The sequence below is a fragment of the Neophocaena asiaeorientalis genome, unplaced genomic scaffold (genome assembly GCF_003031525.2).
Source record: "Neophocaena asiaeorientalis asiaeorientalis breed wild unplaced genomic scaffold, Neophocaena_asiaeorientalis_V1.1 scaffold1577, whole genome shotgun sequence".
NCBI lineage: Eukaryota > Metazoa > Chordata > Mammalia > Artiodactyla > Phocoenidae > Neophocaena > Neophocaena asiaeorientalis.
Genome location: NW_020175505.1, coordinates 34,067 through 59,748, shown reverse-complemented (window position 1 = coordinate 59,748; position 25,682 = coordinate 34,067). Strand labels below are relative to the sequence as shown.

The window sequence follows — 25,682 nt, the reverse complement described above, 5'->3', positions numbered from 1 at the left end:
TGAGGACCTGTACCCTACAAGGTCTCTCTGATTGAGAATCCCTGATACTGAAGAAATGGCATCGCCAGCCGTATATTATGTTGAGCGTTGCCTTTCCATAATTTGACTGTAAAACAACAGATTTATTTTTGCCTTCCCAGAAATGTCATTTTTTATATTACCAAATATGCTTTTTGAACTCTACAGCTCCCTTCTATCCCTCATTCCTTACAAGATTTTAATACACTTCTTTACGGGGACAAGACATCTCCTCTTGAGAATCACTGAACCAAAATATAATTTCTGAATTACTATTCATGATAAAGCTCAATAACTAAGTTTGAGAAAACAGTATTCAATTTAAAGACAGAAAAAAATAAAGATTACAATATTGAGTATATTCTAATTATTAAACAAAATTATTAAAATTTCATACTTGAAAACTAATGTAGAGACTTGTTTTTAAAATGATCTACTGGGGCTTCCCTGGTGGCGCAGTGGTTGAGAGTCCACCTGCCGATGCGGGGGACGCGGGTTTGTGCCCCGGTCCGGGAAGATCCCACATGCCGCGGAGCGGCTGGGCCCGTGAGCCATGGCCGCTGAGCCTGTGCGTCCGGAGCCTGTGCTCCGCAACAGGAGAGGCCACAGTAGTGAGAGGCCCGTGTACCGCAGGAAGAAAAAAAAAAAAAAAAAAACTACAGAGTTCTTCCCTCCATTTTCCACTCATTTTCAGATATTCAGAACTAAAACTTTTAGATTTTTCTAAATAAATTTTTATCAGTTGCTACCTAGTTTAGCAACTTAGAATCGAATCTATTTCTTCTATAGAATTGCCAACTATCACAAACGTCTCTCTGACTGATGCACAATGACAGGGATACAAAATACCCATGTCTGCAAGAAATACTTATATTGTCTTTATTTTTTCCAAATTCCAATAGAGTGAAATTCTGTATACCCTGAAGCTAAAATGGTAATGCACATAGAGTTTTAAAAATAGTTTTGGAGAAAATATGGATGCATTTCTTCCCAAAATTTAAAAATGATTTTCTGCACCTAAGTTAAGCAGATTGGAAAGAGGAGACAGGAAAGGTCTACCTCCAGATCCAAGGTGAAGGGCCTAAATAAAATCATTCAACGCAGCCCCCAACAAGGCACAACAGTTTAAAATTTTACACCGGTGACACCAGGGAGGGGTCCTACTCCCGTGGCTGTCAGTATTCTGAATCTATGCGCTTTGCAATGGTGTTCAGCTGCATATTTGAAGTTCCTTCATATATTGTACCTTCAACAAAGGGGAGAAAAGGAACAATTAGGAGTGGAGATGTGGTTAAGAGTCTATACAAGAAACAGCTCTGCAAACATTACCTCTGCATTTACTGTAAAACTTTACCAGGAATACTGTCCAATGTCCCCTGAATATGGTACTATTTGACAAGGTAATTCTGCCTCAGAGATAACAATTTTCTATTTGGTTTACAGATTTCCAGAATCAGTATTAAACAGCTGGAAGTTTTTTGTTCCTAAACTATCAACACACGAGCCTGGATGGTTCCTCAGGAACAGGCAGCTTTCATAACTGCGGTTTCTATTTTCCCACCTGGCAGTGGAGCAGCGGAACGCTCAGGCTTGGGTAGGCACTTAGTGTCTAAAACTAGAGCTGAGCTTCAACCAACAGCATTAAACTAATAGAAAATATTAACGTTGTTAGTAAAAGAAAAACGAAGACAGTAGATCTTGTTGTGGTTTCACTGAAAGGCCTTCAGAGGCCTTGGGGCATTTAAAAAGGAAATTTGATGTTTTAAAAATATATATATAAAAATCTATTTTTTTTGAAGGAAGAAGTAGGGGAAAACAACCCAGCCACAAGAAAAGGAGAGCCAATAAACATAATAACTGAAGAGATGAAAATTGCCTTTGCCTACGTACCAGTAGTTAAAAAAATCAAACAGATACAACAGCCTAAAACACCTACAGAGTCAAAACAAAATAAATGTAAAAACTCTGTTTACCAATCTTCGCATCTCGGAAGTATTTTTCCACGGGGTAGTTTTTGGTGTAGCCTACTCCTCCCATCCACTCGATACATTTGCCAGTTATTAGGCCCGCAATCTACCAAAAAGCAGCAGCAAATCACATGCTGAAGCCACATAACTTATGCATTACAAACGCTCTTGTAGAATATTCTTAGTAACGTGGATTCACTGTCATTGGCAGTTGGAAGGATTGAAGTCATTTTATAAATTAGCATTTCTCCTTAGTCCCATTCTCTGTACATACCATTTATGTAAAATATCCTATTAGTTCACAAGATTCTTATTTTCTTAAGAAAATTAGGGTATTTGTTTAGACTCATACTTGTCGACAGGTATCATTTACTCAGCAAACGTTAATCAAGGGCCTTCTTATGTCACCCACTCTGCCAGCCACAATGGTGAGGGGTGGCCAGTCACTCACTGCCCTTTTGGTCCTGCTGGTCATTCAGAGAGACAGAGATTGAATAGCAGTCACCGAAACTGAAAAACTGTATGGGGCAAGAGAAGAGCCTGCTAGGGAAGCTGCCATGACTTAGATGGAGGATAGGTGAGGAAATTACAGCCTCGCTGAGAACTAAAGGATGAGTCAGGGCACATTTCAAGCTGAGGAATGACACGTGGAAAGCCTCCAAGGGGAAAATGGGTTCATCAGCCTCAAGAGCCTGAGAACCAATGGGCTGGGATCGGGGTGACCTGTAAAAAGGGAATGGGGGGCAGGCGGGCCGCACATGATGGTGAGCAGTTTGAATAACGTACTGGCCCCCAAAGATGTCCACAGGAGAATCCCCAGAAAGTGTAAATGTTCACCCCCTACATGGCATAGAGACTTGCAGGTGTGATTAAGTTAAGAACCTTGAGATGGGGTGATGATCCCAGACTATCTGGGCCAGTCTCATGTAATCCCAAGGGTCCTTATAAAGGAAAGAGGGAGGCAGAGAAGACGATGTAACCACGGAAACAGAAAGCAGTCAGATCTGAACACCCTACACTGTTGGCTCTGAAGACGGAGGGAGGGGCTATGAGTCCAAGAAACAGAGTTGGCTCTAGAAGCTGGAAAAGAAAAGAAAATGGATTCTCCCCTAGAGCCTCCAGAAAGGCAGCTCTGCTGACACGTTAATTTTATCCCAGTGAGACTCATTTCAGACGTCTCACCTCCAGAGCTGTGACATAATAGAATTGTACTGTCTTAGGCCACTAAATTTTTGGTAATTTGTTAAAAGTAGCAATAGGAAACAAATAAAAAGGTCCCATTTGTTGTGAGGAGCCACTGAAGGGTTTAAAGCTGGAGTGTGGCACGGCCTCATGGACACCTTGAAAAGGGACACTGGATGGGAGAAAGCAACAGGGGAAAACAAGAGGTTAGAAGGTGACTCCAGTGGTTTGATAAAGAAACGGCACAGCTTGGACTAGACAAGTGGCAGTACGAAGGGAGAAAAAAACAAATTCAAGAAATATTTAGGGGGCTTCCCTGGTGGCGCAGTGGTTGAGAGTCCGCCTGCCGATGCAGGGGACATGGGTTTGTGCCCCGGTCAGGGAATATCCCACATGCCACGGAGCAGCTGGGCCCGTGAGCCATGGCCGCTGAGCCTGCGCATCCAGAGCCTGTGCTCCGCAACGGGAGAGGACACAAGAGTGAGAGGCCCGTGTACCGCAAAAAAAAAAAAAGAAATATTTAGGGGGTTGAATCCTCAAAACTGAGGATGGATTCAACTGGGGGATGAGGGAAAGGAGGGTGTCAAGCAGACTCAGGTTTGCGGCTGGGGTCGGGGGGAGGTGGGTAGGTAAAGCAGAAGCGGGATCTATTAGTCTGGAACTCAGAAGGGAGGCTGAGGCAGAAGATTAAATCTGGGGGCTGAAGATGCTAAATAAATATTTGAAGCCAGGGAATGACTAAGACATACTGCCGAAGCTGGGAGAGAGCAGCCCAGTGATGAGGCTAAGTTTCCACCAAAGTCCAGTGTGTTACATGTAGAATGCATATGCATGAGCGGGAAGCATCAACACACGGACAGTCCCTTCTTGGGCATTCTTATTTCACATTATCTCCAGGGCATTCACTTCGTCCCAACCATCGTTCAGCTGAGGCTCATCCAGGGATTTACGGTGGGCCTTCTACCTGAACTGGGTGCCTCGGTTTCCACCTAAGAGCCTATGAAAACATGGAGACCTCACAGAATCAAAGCACCTCCCTATGGCAGCTTTACTTTTTTGCATTTCTGGTGTAGAAACTAGAAAGTTCATGTTATTTTACTTGAAAAACAAATGCGTAACCAACATTTCTAGATGAAGAGGTTAATAAATAAATATCTTTAAAAAATAAAAAGACTGACTTTTTTTTCTTTTACCTCTGATGCATAGTACTTGGCCATAGATGATTCTTTAATGAATGGCCTTCCAGCTTCTAAAAGCCTTGCAGCGTTGTATGTGAGTAATCTTGCAGCTTCTAGCTGGGTGGCCACGTGAGCCACTTGGTGCTGGAGCCCCTGTAACATTCAGGCCCAAGGTAGAGAACTGTGATTTCCGAAAACAGCTCACTGTCAAAGTCCTGCCTGGATGTGGAACACTGACAGATTCAAAATATACCCGTCCAAAAATTCACACTCATTTCGCAAGAATAGTTTAAAATCTGCAATCTAAAATAAACCACTACAGGGACCTCCCTGGCGGTCCAGAGGTTAAGACTCTGTGCTCCCAACGCAGGGGGCCCAGGTTCGATCCCTGGTCGGGGAACTAAGATCCCACATGCCGCAACTTCTGAGCTGGCGCGCCGCAACAAAGACCCCGCGCAGCCACAATAAACGAGTGAATGAATGAATAAATAAATAATAAAATAAACCACTACGTGTATTGCTTCTTTAAAAAATTTCAAAGGTCAGGTAATTGTTAACTGCCAAGATCTAAAAAATAAATGATCACAAAATTAGGTTTAAAAATTTGACTTATTTTTAATAATGTGTCAGACACTTGAAACATTTACCTGATTCTGAATCACCCTAGACGGTACAGAGTGCTATCTTTATTTTACAGATGAGGCAGTTGAGGTTTGGAGAGGTGAGGTAACTAAAGCTAGTAATAATAAGACAAAGAAGCAGGATTTGAACCCAGGAAGTCTGACTACAGACGCCATGCCCTGGAACTCTGAAGCAGTGAGGAGGCAGCTCCCAAGTGCTCACCAAGGTATCCTGAATCATGCCATAGCCAGGCCTCAAGGATTACTGCTCTGCCCTTGGAGAAGGTCCAGGTAGGCACAAGTGTATGCACCAAGATCTATTCCTTCCTCTCTGTGCCTCTCCCATTAAAATCCCCGAGGGGATTCCCTTACAGCTTTGTAACGAAGTTCTTCATTAATGGGAAGAGGGAGAGCACAGCACTGTAGAAAGATGGTAATAATTATATACCTGAAAATCAAATATTCTTTTGCCAAATTGTTCCCTTTCTTTAATATATGGAATAGTGTGGTCAAAACATCCTTGAGCCAGTCCCAGCATCTGTTAAAAAAAGAAAAAATCAGAATTTCTTATTTTTTATAAGTTTATGCTCTTAATTATTCAAGTTATGAAGTTATGAAGTTATTCAAGTTATGAATGCTTTTTACAGGCAAATTGAAAAGTTGGGGTAGGGAAAGGACTAGAGATACCGAGGTGGTGAGGTCTAATGTTAATGACCTTCATCCACTGCATTTATAGAACTTAAGTTCTAGTAATTGGGAGAAATTTTTTTTTTTTTTTTTTTTTTGCATTTCTGGGGCCTCTCACTGTTCTGGCCTCTCCCGTTGCGGAGCACAGGCTCCGGACGCGCAGGCTCAGCGGCCATGGCTCACGGGCCCAGCCGCTCCGCGGCATGTGGGATCTTCCCGGACCGGGGCACGAACCCGTGTCCCCTGCTTTGGCAGGTGCACTCTCAACCACTGCGCCACTGGGGAAGCCCTGGGAGAAAATGTGAGTAATTTCCTGTGAAGAAGAGCACATTTGATTCCAGGAGCTAAATCTCCTGGTGTGGCTGTGCTCATGCACCCAGGTTACTTTTTGGGATTCTTCTCCCTTAGGTTTGAGTCTCCAGGCACAAAGTGAGCCTCAGAAATTTTGCTCAAAGACTGGCCTCAAAGACTGTAGAGTAGCTGCCTCTAGTCCTTCTAGAAGTCAAATGTGCAAGGTCACTTCTGGTCTTTTGAATGTGATCAGGATTAACAAGAGCTTTGGTGGGTAGGGCATCAGAACATAAAAGAGCAGGGGTTTCTCAACCCTGGCAGCACACGAGAATCACCTCGGGGAGCTCAATAATGGGGGTGGGGGGGGGTGGTGAGTGTGGCCTAAACACCAGCATTCTAAAAACTCTTGAATGTTTTAATGCACAGCTAGAGTTGAGGACAACTGCACAGAGGAGCTGGTAAAAACATCAGTTTATACATTTCAAGAACTAATCAGGATGTGGTGACAGTTTTAGCTGGACTGTCTCATTGCAAACTAATCTCCATAACAACTGAATGATTCAACCTTAGAAATTGTTTCTAAATTCTAACATTAGGTAGCCATTAAATCACTATCTAATTACAGATGGCCAAGAGGCACATGAAAAGCTGCTCAACATCACTAATGCAAATCAAAACTACAATGAGGGATCACCTCACACTGGTTGGAATGGGCATCATCAGAAAATCTACAAACAACAAATGCTGGAGAGGGTGTGGAGGAAAGGGAGCCCTCCTGCACTGTTGGTGGGAATGTAAATTGATACAGCCACTATGGAGAACAGTAGGGATGTTCCTTAGAAAACTAAAAATAGAATTACCATATGACCCAGCAATCCCACTCCTGGGCATGTACCCAGGGAAAACCATAATTCAAAAAGACACATGCACACCAATGTTCATTGCAGCACTACTTACAATAGCCAGGTCATGGAAGCAACCTAAATGCCCATCGACAGACGAATGGATAAAGAAGTTGTGGTACATAGATACAATGGAATATTATTCAGCCATAAAAAGGAATGAAATTGGGTCATTTGTAGAGAGGTGGATGGACCTAGAGACTGTCATACAGAGTGAAGTAAGTCAGAAAGAGAAAGACAAATATTGTACATTAACACATATACGTGGAATCTAGAAAAATGGTACCGATGAACTGGTTTGCAAGGCAGAAACAGAGACACAGATGTATGTAGAGAACAAACGTAAGGGCAATAAGGGTGGAAAGGGGAGGGTGGTGGTGGGATGAATTGGGAGATTGGGATTGACATGTATATACTAATATGTATAAAATAGATAACTAATAAAAAAAATCACTATCTAATTATGCCAAACCATGTAGGTTTTAGAAAAAGGAAAAGAAAAATCAATAGTTAAAGCTTTTGGGGGAAATGCCCACAAACTTATCAATATTTCATTAGTGTTCATTCAAATTTTCCTTTAGCCTTTTATTTTGAACTTTCTGGAGAATGGAATATTACGCTAAAAATTAAAGGACAAAACCCAAACCAAACCAAAACAAAACCCCAAAAGTAAATTAAGGTGAGACAGCAACTCACTGCACTTTTGGCTATGAGAGAAGATGATGTCATTAAACCCTTATAACTAAAGTTTACAATATGCCAACAATATGGTATATCGACACAAAAACCGTAATTATCAGTTGCCAATCAAAACAGGCTTTTCCAAAACAGTGTAAAATGTTTTCACTATAAATACTGAAAAACTAAATTCTTTACAACTACAGAGTCTTGAGGTTGGATGCCTCTTTCTCCAAAAAGCATCCACAGTATTAACCAAGAAACAATAACTACCAGACCGTACCTTTTTCTCTCTTTTTTTCTGACTTTAACTTTTAACTAGGTTATAAGATAACTTGGAGTAATTAGACTAAAGCCCAGGCTGTGCATTTACTGCCAGACATCTACATTATTTACAGGTCTGGGAATAAGGAAATCCAGTGTTGTAGTTTTTAATGTCATATCTGATGAAGTTGAATCTTTAAAAAGATTATCTAGTTTTGTGGGAAACATGGGTTAAGTTCTGATCTGAGAATACTTTGTTAGCAAATTAACAGCAGCAGCAAAAAAAAAAACAAAACTAGAGTACAATTACAATTTAAATACTCCAAAGAGCTAATATATGCAACATCTTCAAAATCTAAAAGCTGTAAGCTTTTGAATTTTGGATACTCATTGATTAAAAATAAATACATTACAAAAATGAAATAATTCATAATAAAACCAAAGACTTTGAAAATAACTGCTATCACCTAACAGAAAAATTTAATATGCTATAAGGGCATATTTGGTAAGAAATTGAACAGTTTTCATCATACATATCTGTTTAATTGTTGCCATTTTAAGTGCCATATCAAAAAAATTGTCTGATTTTCACATGCAAAACACTAAGCAACAAATCTCTTATTATCTATAGAGACTCTTACTACACAATAGAATGTTACTTATTCTTAATTTTTAAAATTTCAGAATGAATCACATACTTTGAAAAGTTGATTTAAAAAAATACCACATTTAATCTATAATGTACTTAAAAAGTTATCGATCCAGGTATTAGATAATACTTTAACGCTCTCAAAGCAGAAAAACTGTTACCACTAAGCCGTTGTTTGGTTCTCAGGACATGATATAATTGACCAAAGTGGAATCTTAAAGAAATCACAGCCAGAAGCTATTCTTTTACCTCATGGAAGGGAAGGGTGCCATCTTGTGTTCACAAGCTTCCAAATACTCATTGGTTTCACCGCATTTTTTCTTTTTACATTTTGACTGTGTGTGGAAGAGTCAAGTTAAAGGACTAAAATTTGACTCACCTGTGCAGCAATTCCTATTCTACTTTCATTAAGACCCCCGATGGCGTACTTATAGCCACGTCCAATTTGTCCCAGGATATTGGCTTCTGGAACCTGAAAAGAAAAACGTGCAGTTTTTTCTCAATTTAATTTAACATAATTCATTTTGGTAATATATTTTTTAATGCACATATACTCCCAATTTCTGTGATAATTCTCTAGCATGGTACTTATTAAACTCCAAGGAAATTATCTGCTATGTCTCTGTCTCCCTCTAAACTGTTTCCCACATGCTCTCAGAAGGATAGGACTCAAGTCCATGCTGTTCACTATTGCATCCTCCAGAGCCCAGCAGAGACGTTCGGTGAATCTAGAAAAATGAAATCTCATACAATTAATCAATAACATAAATGAGTAACAATTTTCCCCGAACTCTTATCTGTATGCTACAATGTAAGATAAAATATTAGGAATAGCAGAAAACATATAAGGGTAGAAACCTTTCTTCTGTTGAGACTACTATCACAACAAAAATCAGCTGAGGGGTGTGTGTGTGTGTGTGTGTGTGTGTGTGTGTGTGTACACAGGCATGTGTACCAAACAGAAAGGAGGAGAGAAGAAATACATAAAACTATTCAACCGTTTACTTGAAAAAAGATCTAGACTAGGTAATTTTAGAAAATACACTTAGCTTCTTAATATGGGCAGTTAGGAGAGAGAGCGGGCAGAATGGAGAAAGAAAAGGGAAACTAGGAGAAGAAAGACAGTTGGGGTGCAGTAGTGAGGCTCACACGACATCCATAAGGACACCCCATAGGCTCACACACAATCACCAGTGAGCCAAAAGGTCACATCCTGTCCGACCTATGTAAAGTTCTAAAGCACAGCATTCTAGTTATCTTTTCCTCATTTTTTTTAAGACTCAACTCTAACCTGTGGGCGCTGCCTGGCTGTTTTCCACTCTCACTGAGCAACACCCCCATCTTGTGGCCTTGCTGGGCCGACACCACACTCCTCGGAAGCTATGTGTGATGCGCAAGTACCAGGTTTATGAAGTATAAATGAGATTAATCCTCGGGCTGGCTCTTGAGGCCAGCTGCTGGGCAGACAGGTTTCCACCTCTGGCCTAAACTCTCGTGGGAAGTACATTTAGGTCATAACCTAACCTAAGATCATCGTTCAAGAGTTTTACAAAGTACCCTCCTATGCACGCCTAACAGTGCGACGCCTTTCTCGCACAGTTATACTTCCAGGCAAAGCCATTCCACATCTAGGATACCCACCTTGACATTTTCAAACGTTAATGGGCAGGTAGAAGAAGCTCTGATTCCCATTTTGTTCTCTGGTTTCCCTATATGAAGGCCCTCAGTATCACGATCTACCAAGAAGCAGGTAATTCCCTTATACCCCTGAAATGAAGATTTAAAATGCTATAATCACTTTGACTGATGAGATCCCTTGTTTCCAGAGTTCAAAGTAAACAGAAAACGAAATACAAAACTTAGGGACTTCCCTGGTAGTCCAGTGCTTAAGAATCCACCTGTCAATGCAGGGGACATGGGTTCGAGCCCTGGTCTGGGAAGATCCCACATGCCACAGAGCAACTAAGCCCATACACCACAACTACCGAGCCCACGCTCTAGAGCCCGTGAGCCGCAACTACTGAGCCCGCGTGCTGCAACTACTGAAGCCCACGCGCCTAGAGCCCAGGCTCCGCAACAAGAGAAGCCACCGCAATGAGAAGCCCGCGCACCGCAACAAACAGTAGCCCCCGCTCGCCACAACTAGAGAAAGCCCGTGCGCAGCGACAAAGACCCAGTGCAGCAAAAAAACCAAAAAACAAAGCAAAACAGACTTTAGCAGTAAATACTAATGGACTCAGAATTGCAACATGTGTATTATGAAACAAGAAGTATGGGAGGGCATTAGGTTCAAAATCAAGAACCTTACTATTTATTTTACTCTTTCAGAAACCATTGTGGCTATTAAAATTATTAAGTGACACTAAAGTATTACAGGATGAATTCCACATTTTAAATTTAATTTTATTACATATTTTAGTTTTAAAATTTAATTCAATTAAATGCTACACTAGACAAAAAACACAAGATATCTTTATCATTTTGCTATATGTCTGTTTTCCAACTGAATAAAACATTTTTAAAAATAAATGTACTATTAAATAGGTAAATTCTTCATTATTAAATAGAAAATCTGAAATTCTACAAAATTTAAGATTAGCCTCCTATATAACAGCTTAGGAGATTAATTAAATGGTCCTCCATGTAGCTAATGTTTATTCATGTTAATTGTAATATTTATTTTAGGATATTAGTAAACCAGAGGATGAAAAGATGTCAGTTGTTTAACCTTTTCAGTACTGAGGAGAATGAAGAATTTAAGACTATGTCCTAAAAACGAAATGGAAGTAGGAAAAAAGAAATGAAAAGATTAGGAGGGAAACGGGGAGCAGCTTTGTTTTCAAACTTACAAGAGTAAGGTCTACATTTGCCATCACCACGAAGAGCCCGGCATCCTTGGCATTGCTAATCCACATCTTTGACCCGTTGATGACATAATAATTTCCCTTTTTATCAGCTTTGGTCTTCAAAGCAAATGAATCGCTACCTGCTCCAGCCTCTGAAAGGCAGAAACTTCCCATCTACACATGCAAAGAAAAAATTCCAAATTAATACCTATATTTATACTTTGCATAACAAATACCAACTTATAGCAAAATAAACATTTGAAAATCAAACTTTTAGCTACTTCTAAAAGCCTGTATGTATCAAAATAGTAATGGTATTCTGACAGTATTATTTTCCAAACTATACCCCACTATCTGTCTAAGGCAGATTTAAAGACCTAAGCATACATATTCAATGTTAAGCTTAATTAAATTGGTTTTCATAATTACAGGAGAAAGGCATTTCAATGTAAATGAAACTACCAACAAAGGTATTAGACAATATAATTGGGACCAAAAAAGAAATAATTTTATTGTCCAATGATAATTCCCTACATTTCCAAGTGGCAAATGAGAGTCAGATTGTATTTTTCTAGTAGCATTAATTTATTGAGCATTGCTTGAGTTATTAATGGTGCTGTGTTGTGGTCCTGAATAGAAAAGCCAACACTGCGGCTGCTTTTCTCCTGAAAATGTCCTATGTTTAGAAAAGATCAGATCCATTTCAATAACTCATCTCAACTCACTTGTTCTGTAGCTAGCTTGGGCAAATAGATAGCCTTCTGTTCTTCTGTTCCGTATTTTCCAATTAGCCTGTTAATTATCGTGTTCTGGATGTCACATACCAGAGCCACAGACGCATCAACTTTGGCTAATTCCTCTATCACTAGGATAGAGGAAAAAAATGAAGCTCCTGTTCCTCCATATTTGGTGTCAATTTCAATACCCATCAACTAAAGGAAAAATAAGGAAACATAGATTAAGAAAGCTATTTTTATATGGGACAATTCCTTGCAAGAACAAGTTCAAAAATAATTTGTAACCACATCAGCTTAATTTTAAAATTCTGTATGTATATCTTTCTTTAATTTGGTATGGCTCTTTCACTCTAAGTAACAAAAAAATCTATAACAGAAACTAAATATATTTGCAAAGGATAAAATTACATGCTAGAACTATCATTTGTTTCCTTTTGGGATCTAAAAAACAAAAATAAGAGAGGTAAAATGCTTTGAAGCATACTGGAACAGAATAGTGAGAAAATATACAGTTAAGAAACTGAAGAGAGCAGTGGAATACCTAGTTGCATTTAGCATAATCTCTTGGAGTCAGGCCCCCACCTTGACTCTTTCAGCCGAGATAATAATTGAATGACCATTCGTTTTGGGCCATTTTAGCAAGTCCAGATGGTTAGCAGACCACATGTGGTGGTGTTTCCTAGAACCACACTAGACAAGGCCCAGGTGCCCGGTAAGCATGGCCAAATACTGGTCAAGGCTTTCCAGTAACTGCCTGACTGTTCAGTAACCAGTCCTAAGTCTGGAACATGAAACGTCCGTAACACTCCATTTTTAAGTGTCCTCATTTCAGAAGGAGAATGTGTGCACACGTAATTCAAGACCCAAAGCTGTGAACAGGTAAAAGGGCAATGCTTCTCTCTATCCTCTCCAGGCACTCTAGAGTCACACGCGCTGCAGCCTGGGTGTGGCTGTTATATTCTAAGCTGATGGGAAACTTAGCTGACATGAAGTTAGAACCACATGGGGGATGATAGAAAGACTGAGGGAACCAGAAATGATGTTCTATGAGGAAGAATTCAAGGATTGGGGTGTGCCTGAAGACTGGGGCCAGCATGAGAATATCGGACTATCATATCTTTAACAGCTGTCAGAGACACTGCTTCTCTAAAAAGGTCACCAAATCCCCCTACACTGGAAATATTTGTCAGTTATTATGGCAGGTGACCTTCATAGAAGTGGGACAACAGAAGCTAGGAGTCACATGAGGCCGAGAATAGCTGGTGCAGGATGTGCAACGCAGACCCTCCACGGGGTACGACATGCAGACAGGAGCAGCTGAGGAGGTGGCAGGCAACTCGTCGCTGCGTGTGACCCTGCCTGCAAGAACTGCCCCTCGGGAGAGTGTTGCTCAAGACCTCTCAGAGAAGCCTAGAGGTTCTGCAAACAATGAAGATGAAATCTGGCTGAGAAGTGGACTCACAGATGCCATTTGACTCACTGTGGCTCCACATCAGATTCCATTTTCCCAAGTTTCATTGCTAAAAGAAAGGTGGAAAAATCACTACAATACCTGGTAGTTAAAAAAAAAAAAAAAGCTGGTATCTTTTAAACAGTAAGAAATAAAACAGGGGGCCTTCCCTGGTGGGGCAGTGGTTAAGAATCTGCCTGCCAACGCAAGGGACATGGGTTCGAACCCTGGTCCAGGAAGATCCAACATGCCGCGGAGCAACTAAGCCGGTGCGCCACAACTACGGAGGCTGCGCTCCAGTGCCCGTGAGCCATTAACTACTGAAGCCTGCGCTCCACAGCAAGAGAAGGCACCACAATGAGAAGCCCGCGCACCACAACGAAGAGTAGCCCCCACTCACCGCAACTAGAGAAAAGCCCACACGCAGCAATGAAGACCCAGTGCAGCCAAAAATTAACTGATTAAGTAATTATTAAAAAAAGAAAACAGTTACATGGAAAAGGCTAATTTTCAAACAGGATAACAGGACAAGAGTTAAGCCAATGGCTTTGGGTAGGAGCTATTAGTTCTGGGATAGCCTTGGTATTCCAAATACAAAATCTTCACACCTATAGAGAAGGGAGAGATGAAGAGTGCAGTGGCTCTGAAATGTTCTCCTTGGGGCTCCCGTGCTGATAACCTCTCCCTTAGAAATCGGCTGCCTTGGTTAATGTGGAATTCAGATATCACCTCTTGCTTTTAAGTTTTCCACATACATAGGGATTCAGGTAGATGTGCTGGTATGAAGTTTAAAGTAGGGTTTCTTAACCTTGGCATTACTAAGCTGGATAATTCGGTCTTGGCAGGCTGTCCTGTGTACTGTGGGATATTTAGCAGCATCTCCAGCCTCTATCTCACTAGATGCCAGCAGCACACCCAGTTGCGACAGCCAGTGTCTCCAGACATTGCCAAATGTCCTTTGGGGGACAAAAACAGCTCCCGGTTGAATACCTCTGGTCTAAAGAAATCGCTTTTGCTTCTAGCCTTTTACTTAAAAAGCACAGTATTTCTAATTTAAAATGTTAATTCAATTAAAAATTTTTAACTAGGATCTCAATCTAAAAGAGATCCCAGATAATTCTGATTAGGAAATTATGCTATCATTACAATTCCTAAATTTAAAAGTATGCATACATTTTAACACTGGAAGGTATTTATGAAAGTTTGAAATTGGAAGAATCATTAATTATATACCCCTTGTTGAAATAATCCTCGTATTACTGATTTTTCCATTTTTGAATTTTCATCCATTTTTGAAACCAAAGGAGCAATCTGTTCCTGGGCAAATTTTTTAACTGTAGGGAAAAAGAAAATACTGCTAAGTCTTTATTTTATTAATATGACATGTATTACTTTTTTCGAAAAAAATTTTTTTAATTAATGTCAAAAATTCCATTCACAAACTTAGATGAACACCTCTCCCAATCATGTCACGTGTCATGTGATCTCACATTGCAGGCCCAAGTAATGACCAGAGGAATACTGTGGTGAAATTGAGAAATTCACTCACCTGTGCTCTTTATCATCATCTCCTCATCTGTAAATGTTTGCAGAGGGGCATAGGGTAGTGCCTTATTTGTTGTTTTGAGTCCAGCTTCTGACTGGGAAGATTTTAGGACATGAGGAGGATTTTTCCAGGAAGACAGGCAAATTGGGAAGTTTCTTCTAAGCTGTAGGAACAGTCCCCATTGAATAAGGAACACACACACAAAAGGGAAGAAAAGTACTGGAACATCAGTTTCTTTGGGAATAACTTTATAACCCATTCTTATAACTTCTTTCAGCAAAATAAGGGAGATTGGGACTTCCCTGGTGGCGCAGTGGTTAAGAATCCGCCTGCAATGCAGGGGACACGGGTTCGAGCCCTGGTCTGGGAAGATCCCACAGGCCGTGGAGCAACTGAGCCCATGTGCCACAACTACTGAGCCTGCGCTCTTCTCGTGAGCCACAACTACTGAAGCCCGCACGCCCTAGAGCTCATGCTCTGCAACAAGAGAAGCCACTGCAATGAGAAGCCCGCGCACTGCAGCAAGGACCCAACGCAGCCAAAAATAAATAAAATAAATTTATAAAAAATCATAATAATAAGGGAGATTAACCTGGCACATTATTTTAAGATTCACCATCTTGTAACCAAAATCGCAAATCGGTTTGTTAACATATATCTCCTTTATCTGGCAATAAGCTGTTCTGAGTAAACACATTTCCCAGATAATTAACTTCTACCTTCAAGGAAACAGAACTTTCGAGGTGGAACTCATTCTTAAAATGTCACATTTCTCTAACTTCTTGGATAAGGAAACCAGACTTCTAAGAGTACTGACTGCCCACTGTGAAGAGAATTCTCGTGGGGCAGGAATGAGTGAGGGCACAGGGGCAACTGAGGGAGCAGAGCGCCCCACCCCACCGTGCCTGGCTGCAAGCAGCTGTGCTTTTTTGGTTTCCATGGCCAGTTTTGTTTTCTTAGCTTCTCATTAGTAAGAGAGTATACGGGTTAAGAAGAAAATGGGCTCTGGAGCCTGAAAGAACTAGTTTCGGTCTGATATTTACTAACTATGTGATCTTGGGTAAGTGGTTTTTAACCTCTCAGTTAAAATCTCTCAGTCTTAGTTTCCTTCCTTGGAAAGTTTTGTATTAATGAAGCAATTAATGAAGCAATCCTCAACAAGGGTTTAGTGTGGTACCCACCCTACAGTAAGGGCTCAGCAAACTGTAACGACTAATTCTACTCTGATCCCTAAGAACACAGTCGTGGTGGTCATAACAGAAGGAGTCATGGTTGTAACTTAGTTAAACTGCAAGGCTAGCTCTTCCTGCCATTAGTGTGTCCCCCTGTCGCAGGGCCCCAAGTCCTTCAAGTCAGCAAAGGATTTGCTACAATTTTGTTGAAAAAAAGAGACCATCCAATTTCGAATGCTTGTTATACCTTCCCAATATTATTCTGTAGAATTCTAGTACAGGGGAAACAAATGAGGAATTAGTCTTTCCCTGAACATAAAACAAAAACATGCCAAGTGAAAGAAACCAGCCACTAAAGATCATATATTATATGAGTCTATTTATAAGAAATTTCCAGAACAGGCAAATCCATAGAAACACAAAGTAGAGTGGTGGTTGCCTGGAGCTCAGGGTAAGAATGAAGAGTGACTGCAAAAGGGCACAATGATCTTTTTGGGGTGATGGACATGTTCCAAAACTGGATTGTGGTGATGGTTGCACACCTCTGTATATTTACTGAAAACCATTGTATTATACTCTTAAAAATAGTGAATTATATTGCTCTGTAAATTATATATCAATAAAGCTGTTTAAAAAACTAGTGTTTTCCTTTCATTCACCAAAAAAAAACCCCAGAATACACTGAGCATCTGTCAAATGCCTAAGAGCACATGTAGGGATGAAGTTCACCAGCTTCTGAGAAGCTTAGGATCTAGTTAGGACAAGACACAGTGCATGGAACAGGCAAGAAACAAAGCCAAGCTTTGCAGATTAAAAAGCAAATGTAGTAATATGCTGCAATATATTTTCTCAATAGTTTTGAGTGTACACTGAAAAGCTTCTTGATAAAAACAGAAAAAAAGAAGCAAGAGTCACCATATTTGAAACCATTGTTAATCTCCCCTACATATCGGTCCATCTTTGCAGTTCTGTGTCTTAGATATATTCTGCTTTGGATTCACCTGGGAAAAAGGAACACTGGCCAGTCAGAAAAAAAAAAGTGTCTGTCTCAATTTTTCTAGCTAATTTTGTTTTGAGAATAAGGAGACAGATAATTCAGGGCAAAGTTGCATGGAACATTTTTTTCTCATTAAAAGACAGAGCTGGGACATGAAAACTTTGGACTAGTTAAAAGGAAGTGGGGGGGGGGCTTCCGTGGGGGTGCAGTGGATGAGACTCCGTGCTCCCAATGCCAGGGGCCTGGGTTCGATCCCTGGTCAGGGAAGTAGATCCCACATGCCTGCCACAACTAAGGAGCCCACCTGCCGCAACTAAGACCCTGTGCAACCAAAATAAATAAATAAATATTAAAAAAAAAAAGGAAGGGGGAGACATGAGATACTGTCCTCTTCCTGATGAAACAGATGACATGAATGAAAAAGCAGGGTAAGGAGAAGCGAGGTAAGAAATGCAAATGTGAAGGGGCCTAGGCGAGGGGACGTGCAGGGGAGTGGTGCCAAGTAGCAGGAGGAGAAAGAGTGATCAGCAACAGCAGCAGGCACGAAGAGGGAAGAAGAATGGGAGAACGGATGCAACTAGGTGTGGCTGCGATTTTGCTCAGTGGCTGGATGGGGCCCTCAATATGAATCCAAATGAATGAAAGAATGGGCCAGGCCATCTTCTCCGCGCAATGCCCATGACACCTGCCTATTACATTTCAAAAGCCGCAACACATTGCACACATTTCTTATTTCTAGGGGAGATTTACTTCACTAAACCCACTACAGAATTCGTTGTGCCTCTTTGTCAATATATATCACCTTTCCACCGAAGTGTATCTTTAGCAGAATGCCCAGCACTGAGAAACAAGCCAGTGGGTCTCACTACACCCATTTTTCCCTGCTGACACAACTGTGACCCCCTTAGTCTCAATATTGCTACTGACAAAGTAGATGACTGTTCAACACAGAGCAATTACTTTAGACACAAGATAAGAGAAGCAAATGTACTTTAAAAAGTGGTATACAAGTGTAGGGGGAGATTACTGAAGATACTTATCATAAAATACAGTGGCTATATACGTTAAGTGAGGGGAATCCATTTTTAACCGAAGCATTGAAAGATAACACCTATCCTTTTTGGCAGAAAAAAAATTTCCTTTTAACATGACAGCTTTTAATAAAGGAGATGTTTCCTTGCCTTGCCTTTAACCGCTCAGCCCAAGGTTTCCACGATGATTTTCAACTGTCCCCTGCCCTTCAGTGTTGACCTCAGCCTCAGCCTCTGCAGATTTGGTGCCCACTCCATCAAAATGATTTTCCACAGTTATAAGCCATTGTACCACATCATCACATTTTTTTGTATAGAGCAGCAATTGCTACTTGAATGGAATAATGGTTATTTATGTCTTGCCAAATACTTTTCGAAGCTTGAGTCTCATCTGTTTCCTACTCAACTGCCTAGAGTTCTGTTGCACCTAGAAGTCCTGATGATCAAATCTGGGGTCTGCAGACTCCTAAAGGCAGAACAACAAAGTCCACAAACTTGGATGGGGGAAAAACTATATTTTATTTCATGAACCTCTAACTGAAATGTAGCATTCCCTTTGATTATAAATGTAGGCAACCAGTTACAGTAGTACTGAGTTATCTGTGACTGTCACTAAAAGAAATTACAGATATTTTTATATCAAATAACAGTTGAAATACTGCTGGTGCTCATCACTACTTCAAAATTATAGTAGTTATTCAAACTGCTGTCAGGTCTTATTTAAGGAGCACATAGTCCTATATCGCAATGTAAAATATTTTTATCACTTTTATTGTAACTGATTTCCTCTGTGATCCTATATATTTAAATTTATGCATTTTAAAACATTTTGAGAAAAGGTCTAAAAATTCGACTGCACTGCTGTCTACTTTCCACAGATGGCACAAAAACAGGTTAAGAACACCTGACTGCTAAGTGTCCTGGTGAAACTTTTGCTAAACTCATGTGAGTGGATCACAATCCTTCTCCATTACGTTCCAGCTGACAAAGTACTGTTTGAAACATCCTTAAAGCACTTCAAGACAAGAAGCTTTCGCATGTCTGAATGGTAAAAAGAAGACACAGGAGAGGTGCTGCGATCAACTGCGAAGACCCACCTCGGCTTTTCCAAAGGACAAGTTCTGATAAAACAAGAGGGCTTCATCTTAAACCACGACAGTCATTGGTTACCACCACATGTGCCCTCCTGGCTCTCCTCACTGCATGTGTGCATGAATGTGTACTCTTCTTTCCGTATTTTGATTCCATTCTAGTACCAGAGTTCACAGGGTTCATTCTAGCCAGATTTTCTTATGGTAACTTCTGACACTGAGAAACCTGCCTGTGACTCATGATTTAGGATGAATTTGCTTATTCAAACCTAGTCCACATATAAAATCATTTCAGAACTGCTACATACCACTGTGAGAATCAAATTAATCAGAGTGCTTGTGTCCAGTTCTGTCTTTAGCCTCATGGTTCCCAGTTAAAACATTATTTCTGAAAGTTCTTTCTTCCCCACCCCTGTATCTCAGTGTGGTTGTGTGATTCACTTGTAATGATTCTGGGACCAATTCCAACATTCGAGAGGCTTCCCCACACCAACAAGCAGTTTTCCAGCGCCAGTTGAGTGCCCTACCATTCAACGCAATTCTGACACTATCTACCTGTGAAAGCAGCTCTTTTGCCCCATTCCTCCCCGCCTCTAACCTTCAAAAACCTAAATACAGGAATGAGAGCACTAGGCAATTTAACCTAACTCCTGGCTTATGCTCTCCTGAATGCACACCATGCCTTGCCTAACCTGTTGATCCTTTTCCTGGAAAGAATAACTAGCTCCTACCCCCAACATCCTCCATAGCAATCCTGCAGGCAGATCACTGGGCAAGATAACAGTGAAGAGAACCAGACAGCCTGCACACAATGGAGAATGATGCAGAATCCAACCTCCTGCCTCAATGATTCACTGAGATTCTTCCCCCTTTTTTCCCTTTAAAAACTGTCACGGCTGAGCAGAACCTTCAGAGTTGGTCTCGGGACATGAGCCCACCTTTTCCCCAGATTTCCAGCTTTTCTGATTAAAGCATCTTTCCTTCTTTCTGACACTTGCCTCTCAATTATTGGCTTTTAAGTCGCAAGCAGCCGAACCCGAGGTCTGTAACAGATTTTGGCACCGAACGTGGGGCTGCGCTCTTGGGGCATCTAGTTGCTTCTGGCAATCCTGAGTTGGAGCTGCCAGCTGCAGTGACTTACAGGGTTGACCTCGGTGAACGGGCTGCTCGTGGCTAGCCAGCCCTGACAGGGGATTCTCAAGTAAGTTCCAGCAGCTGCTGGAAGGAACTATTCATTCCAGGGATTTCCCCTGCCTCTCCCTCTGCTTGGCCAGCTGCCAATTTTCACTTTTGGTCAGGGGAAATGGAAATGTGCACTTGGATGAGCTATGAGCTCCAGGACCAGTAAGTGAAGACTGGACTTGGTTTTCTCTGCCTGTTAAGAGAAAAAAGTTTTCTGGGATAGCTGCTTTTGATAACAGATTGTGTGAGTTTCTTTGCCTTTAAGTGATCTGTATTTGCTTTTGAAATCTTTTGTCACTTTGGTTACCTAGAGTTTTGAAACTTTTTGATATCTTTCACAAACTTCTCAAATATCTACTTAAAGTTCCTTTGCCCTCCAGCTAACTTTGGGATGTTTCAGAGGGGCCTTGAGGCATTTCAGAGAGAACTATTTAATAGTATCATCTGGTATGTTAAATTACATGGAGAGCATTATCACGAGTGATAAAACTATTTAGAATATACTGTATGGATAAATGCTATTAATACAGACATTCTAAAAATTATATAAAATTTCTGAAATTTGGATATGTCCTGGTATATTATAATTCTAGCTGTTATCTTAAAATGTCGTACGTCACAGCAACTTGGTTAAGCTTCTTTGTCAAAAACATTGTAATCAGATCTTTAACCTTGACTTTTTAAGTCCCTTATCATTCAAAGACACTTAAACTGACGCTTGGCAAAACTGCTTCATCTTCAAGAAGATTTACAGAAAGGACTTTTTGACAAGTACAGTTTTTTGATAACTTTTAAATCATACTGCTGAACTGGGTAAGATATTCGAAAAGTCTAATGGAAACTCTGATTTCATAAAACTGTTAACAAAAAAGGATTAGTTACATAAACTTGAGTAAACTGAATATGGTTATAATTTTTTTGGTTTTGTCTGAAATACTACTGGCTTTTAATCTGTATTTTTCCAGATATAAGGAAACCTTTCCCTTAAGCTCATTATGACTTACAGCAATTTGGTAAATTATCCATTTGTAAGCAGAATTGAAACATTTATTTTTTCGGTCTGATCCCTCCAGAGACTGGAAACTCTTAGGTTCCCAGCAGCTTTATCAAAGAAATTAGGAAGGCCACCTCCTTACAGATGCAAAAATCTCAAGGTATTTTGTGAACCTCAGGAAGCAAGGAATTCACCGCAATCTGTAAGGCAAACTCTTTGCCCCTGAGTTGGATGACACCTGGAGACCGCAGTGTCAGATCACACAGGTTAAGGGCTCAGCCCCACAACGGCCCACACTCCACATACCCACACACCAACTGCAAGCCCAGGTTGTCACCTGGGCTTCAGACCCACTAGCTATACAGGGGAAGTCCCCAGTCCCCCTCCTTGGGTTCATTTGATTTGCTAAAGCAGCTCTAGAGAACTTAGAAGAGCATATTACTTATGGGATTAATGGTTTGTTATAAAAGGCTACTACTCAGGAACAGCCAGATTGTAAGCAGGTAGAGTAGGGGGTCCCCAGAGAAAGAGAACCAGGTATGGCTTTCTTGACATGAGAAGCCACTTTTGGCCTAAGCCATTTTGTGATCTAAGCTTGGCCACGATGCTTGCACTAAAACATGTCTGACTAATGATCTTAAGGAAAGTGAGTGAATGCAGGAAAAAAGGAAAAGAAGTCAAGAATCCATAGATCAGTGATAATATAGTCCCAAGGTCCTCTTCAAGGGATATACATCACAAACTGACACATATCTTTGAGTTCTGCAGGAGCTAAGGGCCCCATCCAAGAAAAGGATGATGTTGACCTTTTCTGACCCTTCAGTCAACTAAAGCTTGGACTCTATCAACCTTTGCCCCAATTCTATGTTAATTCTCCTCTGCTCGAGCCCCCTCATGAATATGCAGGTATCCTTAGTGTAAAACTTCCCCAATTTTGCTGTTGGGAAAGATCTCCTTACTTAGCAGCAAATAATAAATCCTTCTGATCTTTGGCTTGGTTGTGAGAAATGGAATATTTCCTGCCATATCAGTAAACAAAGGATGTCAGTCATCAGCGCTTGCAGCCCTCCAAAGTGGAGGGAACTGAGTTCCCTGAGGGAACTCAGGAAAAAAGAATACCTGCCACCTAGCAGCCATCAGACTGCAGCCACTCCCTACAGTGAGCCCTGAGGAAACTCAGGATGTGAAAATACAGGATACTGGTCCCAGCTAGCTGAGGTGCATATCAAAGGAATGATTTCAGTGAGCCCAGACTCTTGCATCTTCCCATACAGTCCACAGTTGTGTTTTCTGGCTCGACACCCACCAAGAGGTGAACACAGTTTTTCGGGTAACAGGATAAAGAGATGTATAGGGCAAGATATGGGGACAGGTATCAGAGCTTCCATGCTCTCTTTCCAAGAGAACCACACTCACAGCACCTCAATGTACTCACACCAACTGGGAAACTCAGAACCCGATCCTTTTGGATTTCTATGGGGGTTTCATGTGACCCCTGATTCAACCTCTAGCCCCTCTTCCCTCCCAGGAGGTTGAGTGGGACTGAAAGTTCCAACTCTCCAAGCCTGTGGTTCATTTCCCTGGCAACCAGCCCCCATTCTTGGGTGTTTCCCAAGTCACCTCATTAACATAAACTCAGGAGCGGTTGAAAGGAGCTTGTTTTGAATAACAAGACACCCATTTAACCTTTAAGGCTCTGAAGTGATTTCAGGAACTGAGGACAAGAGACCAAATATAACAAAAGATGCTCCCATTGCTCTTGTTACCTAAGAAATCCCAAAGTTTTGGGAGCTGTGAGCCAGGAACCGTGGAGAAAGACCAAAACATACATTTATTGTTACAGAGAAAAACCACAGGTCCAAAATGGCATCACTTGTGCTAAAGTGCTTGATATCAAACCTAGATTTAATACGCGACCTAACTGCAGTTTTGACCTTCTCTGGAAGTATAATCCAGAAAATTTGGAATTTTCTGGTCAGTACCAATAAGACTGTCTGTCACTTGGGCCCTCTCCATCCCCCTCACCAAGAGGAAGCAGTAGCAATGTACCTGATAAAAAAAACACCTGGGTGCATGCCTTCTCCCAGATGTCCTGACCCCAAATAGCCCTTTCTCTTCTTTTGCCCAACCCTCCTGTTTATAGAAAATCCTTCCATTTTGAACAGCTCTTAAGAATGACCTTCTGTTTACTAGATGGGATGCCATCCAATTCATAACCATTGAATAGAGCCAGTTAGATCTTCAAATTTACTTGGTTGAATTTTGTTTAACATTATTATAAATCACAACATCAGAACTCGTAATACAGTGAGATTCATTTACCACAGCCTGAATTCCATCTTCCCTCTACACGCTGGTTCGATTTTATTTTTATATATAAAATAACATTCACCTTTGTGGTGTATGGTTTCATGGGTTTTGACAAATTCAGAGTTGTGTATCCAAACACAATTCCTCACAGAATAGTTCCATCCCTCCCCAAATTCCCTCATGTTGCCCACTTTGTGATCAACTCCTTCCCCTATTTCGTTGGAAGTACAATCAAAACTCTAACCAAGAATGTGTCCAATGATTACCTTTTCCGAGCCTGCATCCAGAAGACAGACGCAGACACACACACGCTCACAGCCTTATAGTCACCAACCTCAACCTGGTCTTTCTCGTTCTCTGAAATGATTATCTCAGAGCACTCAAAGCTTCACCCCTCACTGACAGCTTATAACCTCTTCTACTAGAGAAAATAAATGCCAACAAATGGGAACCGCCTCAACTTTTCACCACCAACCCCATACATTGTCCTGCACCTGCACCTATTTTTTCTCTTCCCTCCTAAGGCCAGTCCCTCCACCTCTTCTCTGGATCCCACCCCTCCAACCTCTGCAGGGTACTCAGCCATACTTTTGTCTTCCATGTTTTTTCCATTTCACCCTGCTCTAATTCTGACCATGTGAGCCATCCTTGAGCCTGGCATCTGCCTCCGGTGACCAGCCTCTCCCCTTCCTTCCTTCACAGCCACACATTGCTGAAGAGTTGCTCTACTAGCTGTCTCTACTTCACTCCTCAGCCCACCCCAACATGGCTCTGCCCCCCACCAATCAGCAGGATCTCCTCCCTTCAAGATCAAACATCTCCATGCTTTTCGGAGTTCAATTTATTCACTGCAGCTGACTCAGTTCAGCTGAGCGCCCCCTCCTCCTTCCAGATGCTCCATCTCTCCGACTCCCAGGACACTCGGCTCTCATTCTCTTCCCGTTCGTTCCCGCCCCACGTTCCTCAGCCCCCTCTAGCTTCTCCCCTGCGCCCCATTTGACCCTGAAGTGTTGGGGAAGTTTGACAAAGACTCTCCTTAACCAAAGGAGTCGAGCTCCTCTTTCTGCTAGGTCCCAGCCTTGGGCTGAGTTCAAGTGCCCCTCTATCCAGTTTTAGTAAGAATCCTTCTGGGACAGATTAATGAAAATCCCCTATCCTTGGTATCTCATCACTTTGGTCCACCTTTGGCAAGATCCTGTAGAGCGTGGGTCTAGCAAGAATCCCCCTGATTTCTGCTGTTTTCTCTTTTAATTTTCCACCCACTGACCCCCACCCTGCTTCTTGGCTAATCCATGTGTCCTTGTATTTCGAGTTGAGCTTTGATCTCACATCCCTACTGCAAAACCCCAATGCAGTAGTCCCTTCCTGAATAGTCTTCTTTACCATCTTTTACAAGGGTCATGAACTCGTTTTTTTTTTTTTTTTAACAAGCTGTTGTAGTGGGTGGAAGGGAATGGACGGACCCTTATACTTTACGGGTTAGTGTAAAAACTGATGTAATTATAAGGCCAGCAGGTCCGGGGAAGGGCCCAGGGAGCCAGACGGAACCCCCGCCAAAGTGGCTGATGCAACCGACACCTGACGTTGCCACAACACCCAAAAAGGGCTGCTTCACACAGCAAGCACCTCCCATGCGTCCACCCCTATAAATTTTGTTCGCGCCCACACCCGGGCGCGACTTCTCTGGCCCCTTTCTCTCGGATCAGTGAGCCTCGCCCGGGAGCGTTCCCAAATAAAGCTTGCTTAAGCTCTCCTCCGGTTTTTGGTGCCGTTCCTTACAGTAATTACTGTCCTAAGTGATAGTAAAGATAGACATACAGGGCTTCCCTGGTGGCACAGTGGTTGAGAGTCCGCCTGCCGAGGTAGGGGACACGGGTTCGTGCCCCGGTC

At 41.6% G+C, this 25,682-nt stretch overlaps 1 protein-coding gene across 4 annotated transcripts in view; it reads right to left on the bottom strand.

Annotated features, from left to right (window-relative positions):
- Positions 1-883: 883 nt before the first annotated feature.
- ACADSB (acyl-CoA dehydrogenase short/branched chain) overlaps positions 884-25,682 on the bottom strand; it is a 35,925-nt gene continuing 11,126 nt past the window's right edge. Inside the window, exons 2-11 of one of the 4 annotated variants that reach the window (XM_024768962.1) lie at positions 15,019-15,178; positions 14,703-14,803; positions 12,008-12,214; positions 11,286-11,456; positions 10,078-10,203; positions 8,816-8,908; positions 5,414-5,503; positions 4,361-4,498; positions 1,992-2,091; positions 884-1,264 (exon numbers count right to left, since the gene is read on the bottom strand). In XM_024768962.1, the coding sequence (XP_024624730.1) occupies positions 1,194-1,264; positions 1,992-2,091; positions 4,361-4,498; positions 5,414-5,503; positions 8,816-8,908; positions 10,078-10,203; positions 11,286-11,456; positions 12,008-12,214; positions 14,703-14,803; positions 15,019-15,178 (1,257 nt within the window). In that variant the 3' untranslated portion in view covers positions 884-1,193. The remainder of the gene's footprint in view (positions 1,265-1,991; positions 2,092-4,360; positions 4,499-5,413; positions 5,504-8,815; positions 8,909-10,077; positions 10,204-11,285; positions 11,457-12,007; positions 12,215-14,702; positions 14,804-15,018; positions 15,179-25,682) is intronic. The other 3 variants (XM_024768963.1, XM_024768964.1, XM_024768965.1) reach the window with 3 other exon arrangements.